Raw genomic sequence first — 17,855 nt, 5'->3', positions numbered from 1 at the left:
ATTAATATAGTAACTACATAAGAACTATATCTAATTCATTACTCGGGGTGCATTTTTAATAAATTAATTAAAAATGCTTTTTATACACATTAAATATTATATGATTATTTATTTGTTTACAACAAAATGTGTTATTCTATATTATACAAGTAGTATATAATGTATAGATTTGATATAGCATTATATGGTAATGTTATTACTTATTGATTAGTTACGTTTTTCAGAATTTATTTTACCTATGTTATGCTTTATAAACAAGTGGTTAATATCGAAGATTGCTCGATTCAACCCACTTATAAAAATTAAAAAAAATAATAATAATAATAATAATAATAGAAAACCATACAAATAATATTCAACTCATAAAAGCTAGGAACGTATATTATAATTTATATAAATTATCATATACAATTTTTTTAAACAAAACTCTTTACTTACCGTATAAAGTACTATAATTCATATAAGTTACATTTGTATGCTGTTCATGTATGCAATGTTCTTTTTACCTTATTTCTTTAAATATTTTTTATATAATAAGGCGTCTAAGAAATTATAGTATGAAGTGCATTGTATTTGTCAAATAAATAATAAATGATAATATGAATGAGCACGACTGTTTATACAGACCATATTTTGTTATACTCTACACTGTGTATTAAATTGTATAGTTTAAACCAAGTTCACTTTGTCTACAGTAAATTATTGAATCACAAATGACCTCATGAGCCAGCAAAGTTAGACTGAAACTTTATGATAATATAGTATAATACACACTTTAAGACACTATTATGATAGATTAATTATTATTATTATCTAGCTTATGCGCAATATTTACCTAATACCAATAATAATTACCTAAGTGAATATTCAAACTAGATTCAATGTTAAGAATGTATCATGATCAAAACTATTTTGAACAAGTCATCTTATACTCTTATGTATACATACATATAGGTATTCAGAAAAATCATACATGAAATTAATCTGAAAAATTCAATTTTCAAATTATCGTAGTCGTGTAAAGTATATTTTTACAACACTTCATTAATTGTGTTAATAAACAAAGGTATTTTAATGTATGATACATGTTATGTATATGAATATAAATCAAATATAATTTCAATATACATAAGTTTAATAAATGCGTATCTTTTAATCGAATAACATTACTTCATTAAATACTTATTTTCCATGGCTTAGTAAAATAAAATTATTACAAGACTTTGATTATACTTAAATATTTTATTAATCGTATTATGTTTTGTATTAGTATAAGCCACTATAGAAATCGTATAATTAAATATTATGTTTTCCTACATTGGAATTTTATTAGCTTAATATAGATCCAATTATTTTCAATATAAAATAAATGTGTAATTTTCAGAAAAAATACTTATTTTAAAGGTAAGATATTATTTTGAGTGTATACATTAAAGTTTTTTGTACATATTTATTATACTTTGAACATATTTTTTTATGAGAAACCGAAATTATTTAAAATCTATTCATAATATCCATTTCAAACGAAACACAGGGTGAGTATTCCAATACGGAAAATAGAAAACGACCCACCTCGTTAAGCCTTTTAACCGTTTGCACAGACGCTTAAACCACTCTTGTCCTTGGGGTTTTTCCCTCCCTTATTGTTTTTGTCCTAAATGAGCTCTGCCCCGCAATCGCAATTAAACCATCTTGAAAATATTGTTCGTGTCCTATAGGTCACGCGACCACATTATACACCACACTGCTATATGACCCACTGGAGCGGATTGTACCTACTTCATTTAATATTCATCCGGTAATGGCGTATCCTCATTCCTTCAGAACTATATCCAAATCAACGATCATTTGTCTTCGTATTTGTGTAAAAATAATATTGAATTTGTCTTCTTCCGTTTTTATTTACAATATAATGTATTAATTTACTATTCGGCATATACTAAATGTAGATGTACGTCAATGGTTTTGTAAGTAAAAGCGTAATATATACTATGTTTGTAAATGTGTTTCGGGATTGGATGGAAATGATGGATGACGGCCAGCTCAACTTTGGCATCCGAACGAACACCTTTTTAGAAAAATACCATCCCGCCGTGCTTATCTTTCCAAATGCGTTTTCATTTTTCTATCACTCTCTTTACCTTACGCGGATCCCTCTATTGAATATACCCAATGAAAAGTTGAATACCGATTGGCGATTGGTTGAAATGTTATTTTCGCGAACGACGCGCGATTATGGTTGAAAAACATGCGTACTTCTCGCAAAATATCAGTATAACTAGAGCTATTGTATTTTTCACGTAAACCACTATAATCGTTTTAGATTAAACTTACGTATGAAATCGATTTTATTGTGTTTATATCGAGAGAGATCCAAAACGATAGCATATTTGAATTTCAATTTAAAATGATATCGAGTTTTTATAATCCATTATTGTCGGTTATTGCCATTTAATATTTAAACAAGTATAATGTAAATTTGATTCGTTTCATATAGTAATGCTGTCGTCATAATTCAATATATTAATCAATATATTTTCTTATTTCTTGTTTTAAAATATAAAACTATTCACATAAAATACATTTTTCCCGTTGAATGGTTATATTACTGGTAGGTATACACATTAATTCAAATGCATAAAAAAAATGATTACAAATAATAAATATAACTCAGTTTTTAATAGTTATATATACGCATAAATATATATCACAGGTAAGCATTTTCAATACAATATTAATTTGTTGGTGTATGCCCGTCGCATACATATTGAATATTTATGGTTTTAATTAAAAACAACCCATTTAAAAAGTGTTTTTATGATACTTATCTTTAAATATGTTATATAAAAACATTTTAACTTAACTGAAGAAAGCGTTGTTGTATTTATATGATGCTTTTCTTCAAAACAAATAATCGTAAAAAGTATTGCTTTTTTTTACTACATCATTTCAGTTAAATCCTAAAATGGTATCCAATAATGTGATTTAAAAAAGTTTGATATTTGTTGTACAGCAGTAATGTGTTCGTAATTTTTTTTTTTTTTTTACTAACATCGATAAATAACTTCAAAAACTCAAATGATAGCTCTCAGGTAGTAAAATTGTTTTAACGACCTCCTAATAGAGTAAAAACAAATGTCTATATATATATAGCTATTTGAATAATATAATTCAGTTCTGCTAAAAATAAGTCTAATTATTTTAATTTTATAAATTTTAAACTCGTAAACAATAAAAAATCACCATTTTCATATTAGATTAATCTATTTATATAATGAAATATCTATAGTATTATTGTGTAAATTTTAAATAGTGTACGATAGTATTTGAATACTCAGTCAAGTAAATGTGTGTAGGTATATACATTCATGTATTTAATTTAAAATAAATTACTTGTATTTGTCTTTAAACAAGTATATCATCATATGCCAACATTTATATTCTTATTTCTCATGTTTTTTGTTATGTGTTCGTTAAATTAAAGAACTAAACCGTAAAAAAATGCCGTTTAAATATGCAAAAACTTAAACTGTGATTAGGAAAACATTATCTCCATTATCTTGTCAAAAGAAAATGGTGTGCATAAATATATTTAATGAATTATATTGATCAATAATAACTAAAGCCAATCAGATAAACACAACATATTGTAAACTATATATTAATATAGTACTAACTATAATTATAAAACTCACTAATTAAGAATGGAGTTATTTAAAACGATTTGAATGTTCAAAGTTTTAATTAATCAAAATAAATTATTGGATTCAATATACAGTTAGTAATTTTTAATTTTAGAAATATTTATATGATATTATATAAAATAGACAAATAAATAGGTTAATAAAATTATTAAATTTTAAAACGTCGAATGTGTTATTATTTGCGTTAAAAATAAAAAATAGAACTTCTAAAAGATGTTTTGTAACTAATATACGTAAAACCCAAAAATTATTTCAATAGAGTTTTGATATAACATATTTTATTATAATTTCATTCAAAAGTTTCATTTAAACTTGCTTTGGTTTTTTTTCTGTGGAATTTGTCTTATGATTGTAGTCATCGATTGAATTTAATACTTAGTGAAAGAATTTTTATACATTTCAATTTTCAAATCTGTGATACACCATAATCAAATTCTAATAACATATTTTCTAAATTAATTTAATTTAATATAAATATATTTTTTTTTTTATAGTTGTTATAATTTTTATAATTAAAAATTATTAATTTTTTTTAAGAAATTTGCAATTAACTTAAATGTATATATTTTAATTTAAAAATGATTTACTTACTATATCTAAAAATATATTGCCATTACAAAATATTTAAATAATTTTTAATGAAATATTGATATATTTTTTTAAATCTTATGATCATTGATTTACAATAATAATTATGTTAGAAACCAAATTTATAAAATTTAATTTCAATTTTAAGCGTTAGTAAACATTAAACGTACAAATATCGTTTTACTACAATTCTAAAAAAAAACTTTATAAATAAAATTCATTTTTTTCCAAATTCTAAGCCCAAGTACTAAGTTGTATTAAATTAACATTATTTATTGATTATACCATACTAACCAAAGGCTATATTTTATTTATAATGATGCATATTCTGTAAAAATAATTTGTGAATGGTGTTCAACTGAAAAATGTCTATTACAATTATTACAGGTAATTTTGGTTATCCATACATAAATATAAAGATTATATTGTTCAGATAAAACGATCTATTAAATATTAATATAGTGGTCATTAAAATTGCATTTAATATTGGTGGATTTTAAGTGGGATTTCATACGAAAATTATGTTGTATGTTAAACAGTTAATAATGTAATTTACATACATTCTTGATCCCCGGCTATCATATTTTCGACATTTTTTCAAGAATTTGTAAAACATTTATTATTTTATGTTGCTATAGTATTACAGTATTGATATGAATAATGATTGTACTAATTTTATGGTACACTTTAATTATTATGTAATATACGTTTCTTCAAATAGATTTTGCCTTAAACGCATATGATAAACCTTAGCATATGTTCACTATTTATGTTTTATTTTTGTTTATGAAGTTCTGAATAATTTGATGAGTTCTATGAAACTTCTATACATAAATAAACAAAACAATACCAACTCACTTCATTTATAAAGGGTGTATTACATGCAATGAAAGCAATTGTCTTGGAAAGGCCACTTAGTCATATGTTTTTGTCATTTTACAATAATTAATAACAATGATAAATCATTTAAATCACAAAATGATTCAGACAAGTGAATGTATCTCAATTAACGATGAATAGAAAGCCAAATTGAAATTGTATAATATCCAATCCTGTATATATTATAAATAATAGAAGAAAATGGGAGGAAAGAAGATATCCACAGCCATTGAGCAACTCACTGACGTGTATATTGTGTTGAATTTTAAATCAATAATAAATTATTGCTTATGAAAAACGATTCTGAGCAAAAACGGTTATTGGCCTATACTACCAAGTAAATTTCATGATATGGTTTTACTAATAGTGTTATGGTGAGCAAGTTTATTTTTATTTTATTAATATTTAAATATAACAATAGAATAATTCCTAGAGTCAAGCTCAAAAAGTGGTGACTCTATGTAGTAGAAGAGGATCTTAAATTTGGTAGTACAAGGTTTAAAGAGAATTTTTGACTTTGGAAGAAATGTAGGGATGTAGTGATGGCAATAACAATTTTAATAGAACTATAAACGCTAGTAATAATTTATTATTGTTATTAAATTTTAAGTGAATATCGTCTTTCTGAGTTATTTACATAAAAAATGATTAAAATTGTTATTTTTTGTCCTATATCGTCCAAATTTTAAAGCAATTTTTATACAATCGTATATGTATTTTTTTTTTTTTTTTTATTAGTTTCAGTATAAATTACTTGTGAAGAAATTTGTATACAATTTTTAGGAAATATATTTCATCAAAAACTTATTATGCATGAAAATTACTATTTTCCCATAATTATTTGTCTGTTTTCCCGCTCACTAAGAAAAGTATTGGATATATTTTACTTTTGACCCTCAATTACTAACTAAATTCATTTTTTTATTAAAAAAGGTATTTTAAGTGAAAATATAAATATTTGTATTTCTTTAAAAGGTGATAACAACAGGAACACAAAATAAATGTACATTCGTAATAAATTTTTCAAATTTCAAAAACTATTGCATTGTTTCAATATATCATAGCATTCATAAAAACTGTATAAAAATATATTTAAAGAGTATTTTCGTGATTATTTCATGAAATAATATATGTATAGTTTTATTTATTAGAAAATGTATTATATATTATACTTAATTATGTTAATACTTCATAATAAAAGGCCACTTTAAGCCAGGGGTAACTAAATATGGTCGGTGATTTAATTCCAACCCATGGAAGTATTGTGTATCTTACCACTTATTTTTATATTCATTAATATTTTAAATTTACGTTAAAAAAAAATTTAAAAAAAATGAAAAATGAATTTAATATGTAATATGTTCAAAAATATACAGCATTTTTAATGCATAAAGATAAAAAAAAAAAAAATGGTAGCCACTAATTTTGACCATAGTTATTTCATTTAAAATTTTTTAATAATATATCCGATATAAATAATTAAGAAATATTTGACTTTCTATAAAAAATGATTTACACATTTTATTTATACCATATTAATCATATCAAACGTATTACTTTATTGGAAAAATTGAAAAAAGAAAATAATTATCAGAAAAAAATAAATACTTTTTATTAACAATTCTGATTAAATTAATTTTTATTCAAAAATAATGAGTAATAGAAATAAAATTAAAAATATTAGTTATTTTTTAGAAATGAAAATAGATTCTATTAAGATTGTGTGTAAATCAATAATATAACGCATACATAAGTATGTATAAACAAATCAAATTTATTCATTATTTTTTTTATAAATAGTTTGTAAATATAAATTTAAATAAATACAAAAATGTATGATTAAACCAATATATAACAATAATATGTAATTTTAGATTGTGTGAAGAACAAGATATTTTTATATAACCATTTCTTTGAATATTAAAAAGAAATAATAAATTCTAGATGTTTTAACAAGTTTAGATTATAACCAAATACTATCGGAAACTGCTTATATACTACTCTATTTAAGCTGGCAGAATTAAAAAAGCATATTTTAGGGAATAAAATAAATATACTGCTAAAATTAACTAAAAACTTCTAAAATGTTTTTTTTTTTTAATAAACCTTTTTTAATTTACAATGAAACATAATCATTTAATGTATACATTTGATAATGATAATTAAATTATCGTACATATTAAAGCTGGTTTTGCTAAAGTACGGTTGACAGATTTAATTAAATTAACTATAAGTTATATTTTATCATAGTATATTTGTTTTGTAACTAATAATGTTTAAATTAATAATATAATACAAACAAATTACTTTTTCACTAAAATCAAATACATTAATTATAGTTTTCTAGAAAGAAAATAAGCAAACCCATATTAAAAATACTTCCCTAGTTTAACTTAGGATAGTTTAATCAAGGATATTTTTATATAGTGCCTATAAATTATTTAAAAGCAATATCATATAGATAATTTGAAAAATTAAATTAATAGTTAAAATACTGTTTTTAAAATTAATAGATTATATAGGTTTATAAACTCAATAGTATAGCAATATTGATCATTATTCATCCTATAATAAGTCAAAAACGAATATTTTTTGAGAATAAAATAAAACCATTTACTAAATATTTTTTTTCAAACCTCAATACCCAAAATTTTGCTCGTGTCCCTGATTGACAAACTTTAAGTTGTGAAACATCAATATTAATATGTTTTTCAATTCAAATCAAGTACATTTTTTCACCCTTTAACTGGCATTTGCAGCTTTAATTTCCATTTGTACATAAATGTGGAGCTTATTCGCGTGCGCACGGGGTATGCAGTCAAGCTTTTGCATACTCGGGGATAGACGTGTTTTTAGAAGGAATAATATGAACAATATCCTGAAAAACAACATTTTTAGGAAAAAAAAAAAAAATATTTTGTAGGTACGATCTACGTTTACGGCTTAATATTATATCACAAATATTATAAAATTATTATAGATATTATGCTTTTCGTTTTAAATTAACACGTCTTTATAAAAATATATTTTTAATTTTAAAAATAGAAAACAATATCCTATTATGTAATAGGTAATAAAAAACAGTGATGATAAAAATGGATCTCGTAAATATTTTAAAGCAATGCCATAAGCATTAATTATATTTTTAGGGAGCACATTTTATTAGCCACATACCTACCTTGTGAGTTGTGACCACAGTCTACTCGCACCTATAGTACAGTAACATATATTTAGGGTTATCTCTTAAACTAATTTTTAGAGTGGTAGCCCATCCCCTGCTGGTGAATTATAATTATATTTATAAATGTACAACAGTTTGACCGCTTAATGTTATTATTTAGTTCTTAATATTTAGCCTAATTGTTTTGTTGGACACAACACATATTATTATTCGATAACCTCTTCTGTAATTACTCACGTTTGAATGTATGTAGGTTCAAACTAAAATTATACCACATTAATATTTGTTACATACCTACTTTCATGTAAGAAAAGGTACTATTAACTATTATATTACTGTATTTTTTTTTTTCAGAATAAAAATTTTACGATTTTTTTAGATAATTGATTTACGAATCGTGTGCACACATACACTTAAATTATATACTACAAAGACAAAATAGAAGATTCAGAACTATTAGCATATTAAAAAATATTATTAAATAATAATTATTGGTACCTTTTCTGATTAGTACGTAAAAGTAAAACTTCTCGTGATACCAAAATATGGCATAGGTAAGTCGTAAGTACCTATGATTTATTTGGTGACCCGTTGACTATGGTATCATACACATTATTATACAATATTTATTATATTCAATTATAAACAATGTACATTATTTTGAATAGGACTCGAAATTCATTAAAGTAAATGAAAACGAAATATTTATAATTAAGATCTTAGAACCAAACAAGCTGCCAAATTTATTTTTGGTTATCTGCATAATAAATTATTCTTCAAATCCATTTTTTCTAATGAAAAAAAATAACACGGATATTAATCGGTATATAAGTTTTTTGTTGAAAAAATGTATGTTAAATATAATTTAAAATGTGAATTTTATTTGAATATTATCTTTTAGCTTGTCCTTGGCATCAACACTTGTATAATGCATAATTTAGAATTACCTATTCAAAGTTCACGAAAACAATTTCAGTTATGTTCCAAGTATTATAATATCATCGTCATTTTGATTTATTCTAACTTTATTTATTCAAACATTATCCTATAGTATATACTATTTACATATTCAAAATGGAGCATACGTTTTTAAAAACTAGATTTTTGTATTTATAATATTATTTTTTGATAATATTAACATAAAATATTTCAAATAGCTTCGTTTGTTTTAATCAAATAATATTATGGTTTATAAAAAGACAGATATGGCTCAAAAGTATAATATATTTATTCACGAAATATGCCTGTTTCAAAACCTTGGTTTTACAACTTATTGATTGAAAATGTGATTTTTAATAGTATCTAGCTTATTCAAGGAATCATATAAGTATATAACATTTGATATTGCTCCCAAAATTTGCTGGAAAATGGAAATTCCGTGGTAAGTATATTTATATTAGATTTTGAGTGCTTTGAATGTATTGAATTGCAATGATGTGTGTTTTTTTTTATTTATTTATGTATTTGAAGACACTTTTCATAACAGAAAAATGCTTTAGTTTTAAACTTTTGAAGGCGGTTTCTCGTGGAAAATTGTATGTATTTTATACTTTGAACACACAGTACTTTTTAAAATAACTATAAAAAACAACAAAACAATTGAAGAAAAATGGATTTTTTTTTTTTGTTGTAACTAAAAAAAATTACTTTATATATGTGTATACTAGTACAAAAGTGTCAATTATTATTTTTAACTAAACATTTTCAAATATTCTAATATTATAACGGAGAGTTCTGAATTGGCTAATACTATGGAGACTTAAATTTATACATACTGCTGATATTTTATTACGGAAATAGTTGACAAGATTTTTGTCAAAAACCATAAACATTATCATAAATTATTATCAATAAATGTTTTTTATAAATTTCATGAATATATATCTATACAAAAAAAAAAACATTAGTATTTAATATGAAACTAACTTGCTTAATACAATCATTAAATTTATTTTATTTTCGACATCCAGCCTTAACGCCAAACCAAGATTTCCTTCAATAATAATTAATCCATGTATAATTTGATACGGTTCGTCCGGTTGGACGACCCGTGTCGTAAATAAGTACAAATATTTATTTTATGTATTACATATTTCTATTTTCATAAAATAATTATTATATTTAACAATTTATGGGACTGCGTAAAGCGTCGATTTGTGCCGACCAGACTTGAATAAGTGGATCGGCACAATCGGGGGCGCTTGGTTTTTTAGCCGGGAACTTACCGGGCTCTAACTATTGAACGGGATATTTTTATATTACAATATATATATATATATAGGGAGTGGGATCCGGCCGATGTCGGTACAAACTTATTAAAGCGGTACTCCGACAACGAACCTGGATCGGGTAGGACAGCTTAAGTAAGCGCCTGGGGGGGTCGTGTGTTGGCTCTGACAAGGGCCGTTTATTGAATCGTCTTCGGTTTGAACGCCGACCCGGTTCTTGTATTGTTGAGCGGTAACGATGTGGACAGTTATCGCCGGGCGTCTGGGTATGGCACCGTCCGTGGATCGTCGTCGTCGGATTGTACACCACTACGGGTCTTAGACCGTTGAGCGATGGCCACGTGTAGAATCAACGCCGATTGTTGGGATACGGCACCGTCGGTGGATCGTCGTCGTCGGGTCTCACGTCAGCAGTGGTCCTGTACCGTTAAGCGATATCCACGCGGGTAACCAACGCCGGACGTCTGGGTACGGCACTGTCGGGGTATCGTCGTCGTCGGGTTTCACGTCAGCAGTGGTCTTGTATCGTTGAGCGATAGCCACGCGGAGAGTTAGCGTCGGTCGTCGGGTTACAGCACCGTCGGTGAATCGTCGTCGCCCGATTGTGCTGGCAGCCGTCGAGCAGTGCTTCGTTGTCGTCGGTCAGCGGTCTGGAAGTGGTCTTGGTCTTCTTCTGTTGGGTTTCTATGTTGACTGTTGATAGTTTGAAGATTTGAAAAAGACTGACTAGATGGTCAAAAGTGTCCGGTATTTATACCGTCTTCGGCCATCTAGTCCGTTATTCATTGGTCCGCGTGATTCGTACTGACAGATACAAATCACACCGTTGCTCTGCTGTTTATATTTACCAGGTGTGATTTTTATCTGTCAGTCTTCCTTGTTTTACCCAATCGATATTGTTGGTCTTGAAAAAGACCTTTTTACTCATATACATACAGTTTATTCCGTAACAAATTAGACATTTTTATTTACTTTACTTACCACAGGAATTCCATTTACATTTTTTAATGTATTGTCATTATCAAATATTGAATCCAATCGTCACGTTTGGCGTAGTTTGGTGAACATAGGTTCTTTTTGTTTTAATCATTATTTAAACAGGAGCTGGCTTGGGGGTAAAAAAAATATTTTTAACCCCTGATCAATGTGAATGATAACTGTTAAATTAAAATAGGTCAGTATTTTATTGTATATATTTTAAAGGAACTAAGTGACAACCTGTGTTTGTTATTCACAGTTCTGATGCGTAGGTGCACCAAAATAGTATTTACACAGACCACAGTCTGGCATATAATATAACTATGCAGTTCGAATTTACACTACAGTTGTACTGTACTTATATTTCTACTCGTAACTTTGTATATTGTACTGATCTCGTCACTTTTTAGTTGAAAACCAATAACTTGTGTGCGTGCAGATCGATTCGCATGGTCGATTTATAGTGGCGCAGCAGCATATACTGAATAATAATATAGATGTAGGAAAACGCCAAATGGCTGTAATTCGTGTTATGTGACAAAGTATAAAGCCTAACCTTTCTATGACAATTCGCGCTAGAAGGGTATTTATTGGAACATTTTGGCTATCTGCTGCAAGGATACTGCGCACTGCGAACTGACAATTCAGGATTTAAATATTAATATGACGATTCTGTTCGCTTTGACGCTCTACAGTTATATATATATAGAATTATAATCGGCTTTCCTCTATTAATAACACGGTCATATCGGAGAAAACCATTTTTTTCACTCTATAATTAAATCAAATTTTAAGCTATCTTTATATGATTAAATTAAATTTATTTTGATTGAAATTTACGATTAAATTGTTGAAATTTTATTTTAACAATCTAAATTAAATACACAGAATTTATTATTATTTAATGGTTTTTGATTTATCACCGACATTTATAAATAGTAGGTATTATATTACAATACTAATGGTTTTTTTTTTTTTTTTTGTATGTAGATTACTTAAAAGGTATTTAGTAAAAGGTTTTAAGTATTTATCATGACTTTTAAGACACTTAATTAAATTATCTTTTTAACCAAAATGTAAAATTACTCACTGACACAGTAAAATATTATAGGTAATTACGTTATTTTCATATGTTGTTAAAGCATAGATTCACGGAAGACCATTGTCTAGAGAAGTTGAATGTATGTCAAATTTTTATGTACATATATGTTTATATATTTGTTAATGTCAAACAGAGATCCATCTAAATGTGAAATTCGAAGAGAACATTAACAGGAAAATAACTACTAACAGTATATTTAAAGTACAATAAAGGTTAATTTTAAGTAAAATACTTAAAATTGTAGGTGCAGCTTTAGGGGATTTAAGTTTGAAAAAATTAATTTTTTTTTTTTAAATGTTATTATTTCCAATAACATAAAATTATATAATGAAATTTATAAGAAAAATCTAGTATGCATATTGTAACTAAAGTTTATTTTAGATAAAATAAAATAATATTTTTAATATAAAATATTAGCTTAGTGTTGGTGCATAAACATTAACATATTCAAATTAAGTATAATAGGATGATAATTTTGTTATGATTACTTTACTTAAAATACACATAAATTATAGTTGTAAGTTATTTAATTCGTGTTTATGATAATGTTATGTCCCGTAGTACATTTTCAGTCACGAGATTCTAGTATATTTTATATAATATAATTATATATTTACTGATTCTGAATAAAAAAAAAATAATGTGTAAGCGAATCGTAAGAAGAATGTTGACAGCTGCATACTATTTTGCTTCGTGAAATTCCATATTGAATGTATTGCGTATTCTTAATATTAGACGGTACCTATCATATATATATATATATGTTTATATGAACTATACAAAATGTGATAACTAAAGATTGGATTTATATGCATTTTAAATTGTAAAATATGTATGCAAACATGCACTAAAAAAAGTCAAAATATGCAAGAAAAAAATACATAACATGCAAAATAAAATTTAAATATTAAATTTTATATTTGATTTTAATTTTGCTGTGATTATTATTTATTATTTTTATTTAAATTTGCATAAACAAAAATATAAGATATAATATAGAAAATATACAAAACAAAACTGTAATTTTTTAAATTGTAATTTAATTTTTAATCTTTAGGTAATACATTGTAAAATGTATTTTATTAATATTAAATAATAGATACATTGGTGATATAAATAGGAAAGAAGTATGGTTTAATGATGTATGTTAATTGGATAAACAATAAGTTATCAAACGTTATTCTTTGAGACATAAAATATTTGATATTATATAAACATACCTATAATTTGTTTTTTTTTTTGCTGAACACCTTTTTGGATCGTTAGGTGTATATTTGTGCGGGTTTTTATTAAAATAAGCAAAAATATGTAAAATATGTACTAACGTCAAAATATACAAAAATATACTGTATAAAATGTTGATACTAAATCAATTAATTAATGATTTGTGGGTATTCATTGACTGCATGTATATTATTTTAAAAATAGCAACATGCATTTCATGTAAAATCCATTATACAGTGATAACTATAATAAAATTGTATATTCTGAGAAGACACACTGTTTGTGTTAACTAAAATAATTTAAATAATAAATTAGGGTGTTTTTTCACTGCCATAAACTATACCGTTATCTAATGATAAACAAATTGTTGCCTAGTTAAATTATTAAAGAAATTTCTTTGAAAAAAAATCGATAATTTATTCAGTGAAATAATTTAATAATATTATTATGTATATTTGGTGTGGCTCATTTCGGGAATAGGTTGTCAATGGTTTTGAAATGATTTTTTTTATTTTTAAAAACAGAATGTCCTTAATTTTTCTTATAGCTTGTGTGAACCACCCCTGTACTTAAATAAAACTGATTCGATTATGTTATTTATATTGTATAACTATTATGCTTATAAGGTGACCATACGTCTCGTTTTTAACGGGAAAGCTCCATTGCTCGTACCTTTGTCTCGTTGTCCCCTGGGGAATCTTCGGGATGTAAAAATTCCTAGCTTTTATAATGTAAATAAAAAAAAAAAAAAAAAAATCAATTGTGTACACGACAGAAAATCAGGTTTTTAATCAAAAAAAAAAAAAATATATATATATATAAAATTAACTATTACAAGGAAAAATGTATTAACATTGATTATATAAAAAAATAATTGCTGTGATAGGTTATGCGATGTTTACGTGATTCACACACCATCAAGTGTGCTACAGATTGCCTGTGCCATTTAAAATTGAATGTATAATATTATAATTGTTTTCATTTTTCTACATTTATACGATACTAGAAGAAGCATGTAAAAACTTTGTGAGGTTGCTGCTGAAACTGAGTACCAGAATTTATAGGACTATAATAAAACCAGATGGTTTGCACTAATGTTTGCTATCGAAAGAATAGTTTTACAGTTATATATACCACTAAAAGATTATTTTTTAAGAATAAAAAAAAATGCCCTGTATTCTTGAAACATTTCTTTGAGTATCGAACTTTTGAGTATTGCTTTTTTTTTTCGTACACAGTCAGTCGGTAACTTTTCATACAGCAGTGTTAAATATTTGAAAATCAGAATGTTTCAGTGATTAAAGCTACCAAAGTAATCGATAATTTATGAAAAAAAAATTGGGTTAAAAACTAAATTCTCCATTTCTCTCAAATTCTATCCGTCGATTACACTCTGTGTTACAAAATAAAAGGGAAGGTTTAAGAAGATTCGGTGAAATCAATTACTTTAGATTTTTATAAAATAAATAGTGATTACTTTCAGGAGAAGACTCCGTACAATCAGTCTAAATCGCAAATATTCTAATAAGCCGATTTTAAAACAATCCCAACGTGGGAAAAAGCACAGAAGTCAATAGATGTGCTAATCGAAAAGGGTTAAATCGACTTTGAGAAGGACTCTGAGGTATTTGACGAATTTACGCTAATATTATTGTATGTAACTGGACAGTGTAGGAGTGGAATTCAGATTTATCTGGCAAATATGCAAAGCATCGTTGGATACAAATGTTTCAGCATTTTTGTGGTAACGATGTATATCATTGTGTATTTTTTGGAAAACCGTTAAATATGTTCTATGCTTGCTTGACGCTTGTTACCAAACTTTTCGAATGAAAATTTTCATTGATGACCAAAAAAAAAAAACTCAGCTTCAAGACGTATCAGTTTTGAAAGTGATGCTATTAACAAAAATTAACTTTAAAATGTCCTCTCCAGAATTGTTACTTGTTTCTGAAGTAATCTCTCAACTCATTGAAGGAATTGTGTTATAATGATAAATATAACTACTATGTAATTTTATTTTTTTCGTTCCATAAAAATACTACTTTGCTTATGACTATTAAATAATAAAAAATTTTACTTATGATAAAAATAATGAATTTTTTTTTTTTTATTCCGTTTTTATCAAAAAAAATATATATGGCTATCTTAAATTATGTCCAAATTAATTAATTAGTAAATAAATAAATGTTATTTAATTTATAAAACTATACATAATACAGAGTATATATATATATAGAGAGAGAGAGGTGATTTTGATATTGATTACGTATTTATTTATTTATTTTAATTTACTGATTATAATAAATAATTACTTATCGATTATTGAACTTTGTTTTACAATTTTAATTATTGTTTCAGGAAACACGGCTGCAATAAGTAAGTACCTACATATTTATTATGAAATCTATTATTATAAGAAATTTAAGCTTATACTAACAAATATAAATTGTATTCTTTATTGTTTACTCCTGAAATAATAATGGATAGGAAAAAAAATGAATGCTTCGTAAATTACAACAGAATAAAACTCTTATAGGTAGGTATTTTTTCATAAACTAATAAGACGTGTTCATAGTTAATGATTCTTAACGAGGAACAATAAATAATTAAAATCGTTTTAGTTATAAACTGTATTTATTTATCATGTGATAAATGTTTAACTTTTAAGTGGAAATAAAATGAAATATTCACATTATTTCTTAAATATATTATTATGTTCAAAATTGTCAGTGTTTTTTTTTTTTCTTTTTGTCTATTTAAACTACCTTTAACTACTTTTATAGAAATAACAACAGTTTATTTTTTAAGCCGATGTAAAGTACAAAATTTAATTTCGCAACGATTTGGTTCATGTGACATAATAGTGGCTAAACCCTGCTGTCAAAACATGTTTCCGCATTTCATCATTTATGACTCGTAGAGACAGAATTATCTTTTTTTTATTTTAAATAGAATGATATGCATTTTATCTTCTTTTTTTTTAGAGAGCATATTTATCTTATTTTATATTTTGTTATTCACAATTTAGTATGTGATAATTTTTGTTTTAACATAAGTTATTCAGGACGTAGATTACATAAAAAAAAATTGTCAACAAATACGGATAACGTTTTATTACGGTTCTAGCTAGAAAATATTATGATTTATTTCTGTTTACGAGTCAGAATACCGTCAAACCCAAAAAAATATTATGGAAAATTATTTATTTATTTAATTCTTCAATTTTACAACAATTAAATATTAATAATGACTTAGGTTATGCTGTTATTCTATTTCTTTCACATAAGTATTAGCAAGAATTTTAAAAGGATAAAGTGGTATTTCACCGGTGCAGTATAGCGTTGCTAAACATATTATATACCAAACAGGTCACGACCTATAATTTTCAACAATATGTTTTAAGTGGTCTTAACGTCTCTATTCTATAATAGTATAACACTATTGTTTACATCGTAATTGACGCAGAATAATAATATACGCTTATTGCAAAAGTTAGTAAAATTTTAAGATCTTTTCATTATTTATTATATATTTGATGATATACCGTTTAACCTGAAACTTTATAGGGGCTGTGTGCGTACAAAATTGTATATCTGAAAGGCGTCAAAAGTTCTCTTTGTACGTACACTCGTAAGTAAGGGAAACACGTGATTAATTAATTAGTTCAAATGTGACGAAGAAAATAATAACAATATGAGACATCGCCATAGAGTACTTTCCTCTTACTCACATATAAAATATATGAGTAAAAATTGATAAGATTTTAACTTTTCAGTAACTCACACTGAAGAGTTGATCCCTATATAATGTGATAATAATTATAATATCTAGTTTTACGAATCATGTTCGTTGTTTGGTTTTAACTTTTAAAGCACCCATAAACTTTATTGCCACGTGACTGTACGACTGTTTTCTGTACTACGATTGAAATAAATTCCAAAAAAAATTCGCTAGTTCACAAGAAATTT

General features: G+C 25.6%; 1 protein-coding gene across 3 annotated transcripts in view; it reads left to right on the top strand.

The window, feature by feature from the left end:
* Positions 1 to 17,855, top strand: part of LOC112594873 (zwei Ig domain protein zig-8-like) — a 234,466-nt gene that overhangs the window by 88,182 nt on the left and 128,429 nt on the right. For all 3 annotated transcript variants that reach the window (XM_025339886.1, XM_025339884.1, XM_025339885.1), the window contains one exon: positions 16,246 to 16,263. In XM_025339886.1, coding sequence (XP_025195671.1) covers positions 16,246 to 16,263 — 18 coding nt within the window. The remainder of the gene's footprint in view (positions 1 to 16,245; positions 16,264 to 17,855) is intronic.

This window comes from Melanaphis sacchari, unplaced genomic scaffold, assembly GCF_002803265.2.
Source record: "Melanaphis sacchari strain LSU unplaced genomic scaffold, SCAv2.0 Contig244_pilon_pilon, whole genome shotgun sequence".
Lineage (NCBI taxonomy): Eukaryota > Metazoa > Arthropoda > Insecta > Hemiptera > Aphididae > Melanaphis > Melanaphis sacchari.
The sequence above is the reverse complement of the archived record's forward strand: the minus strand, read 5'-3'. Positions and strand labels throughout refer to the sequence as shown.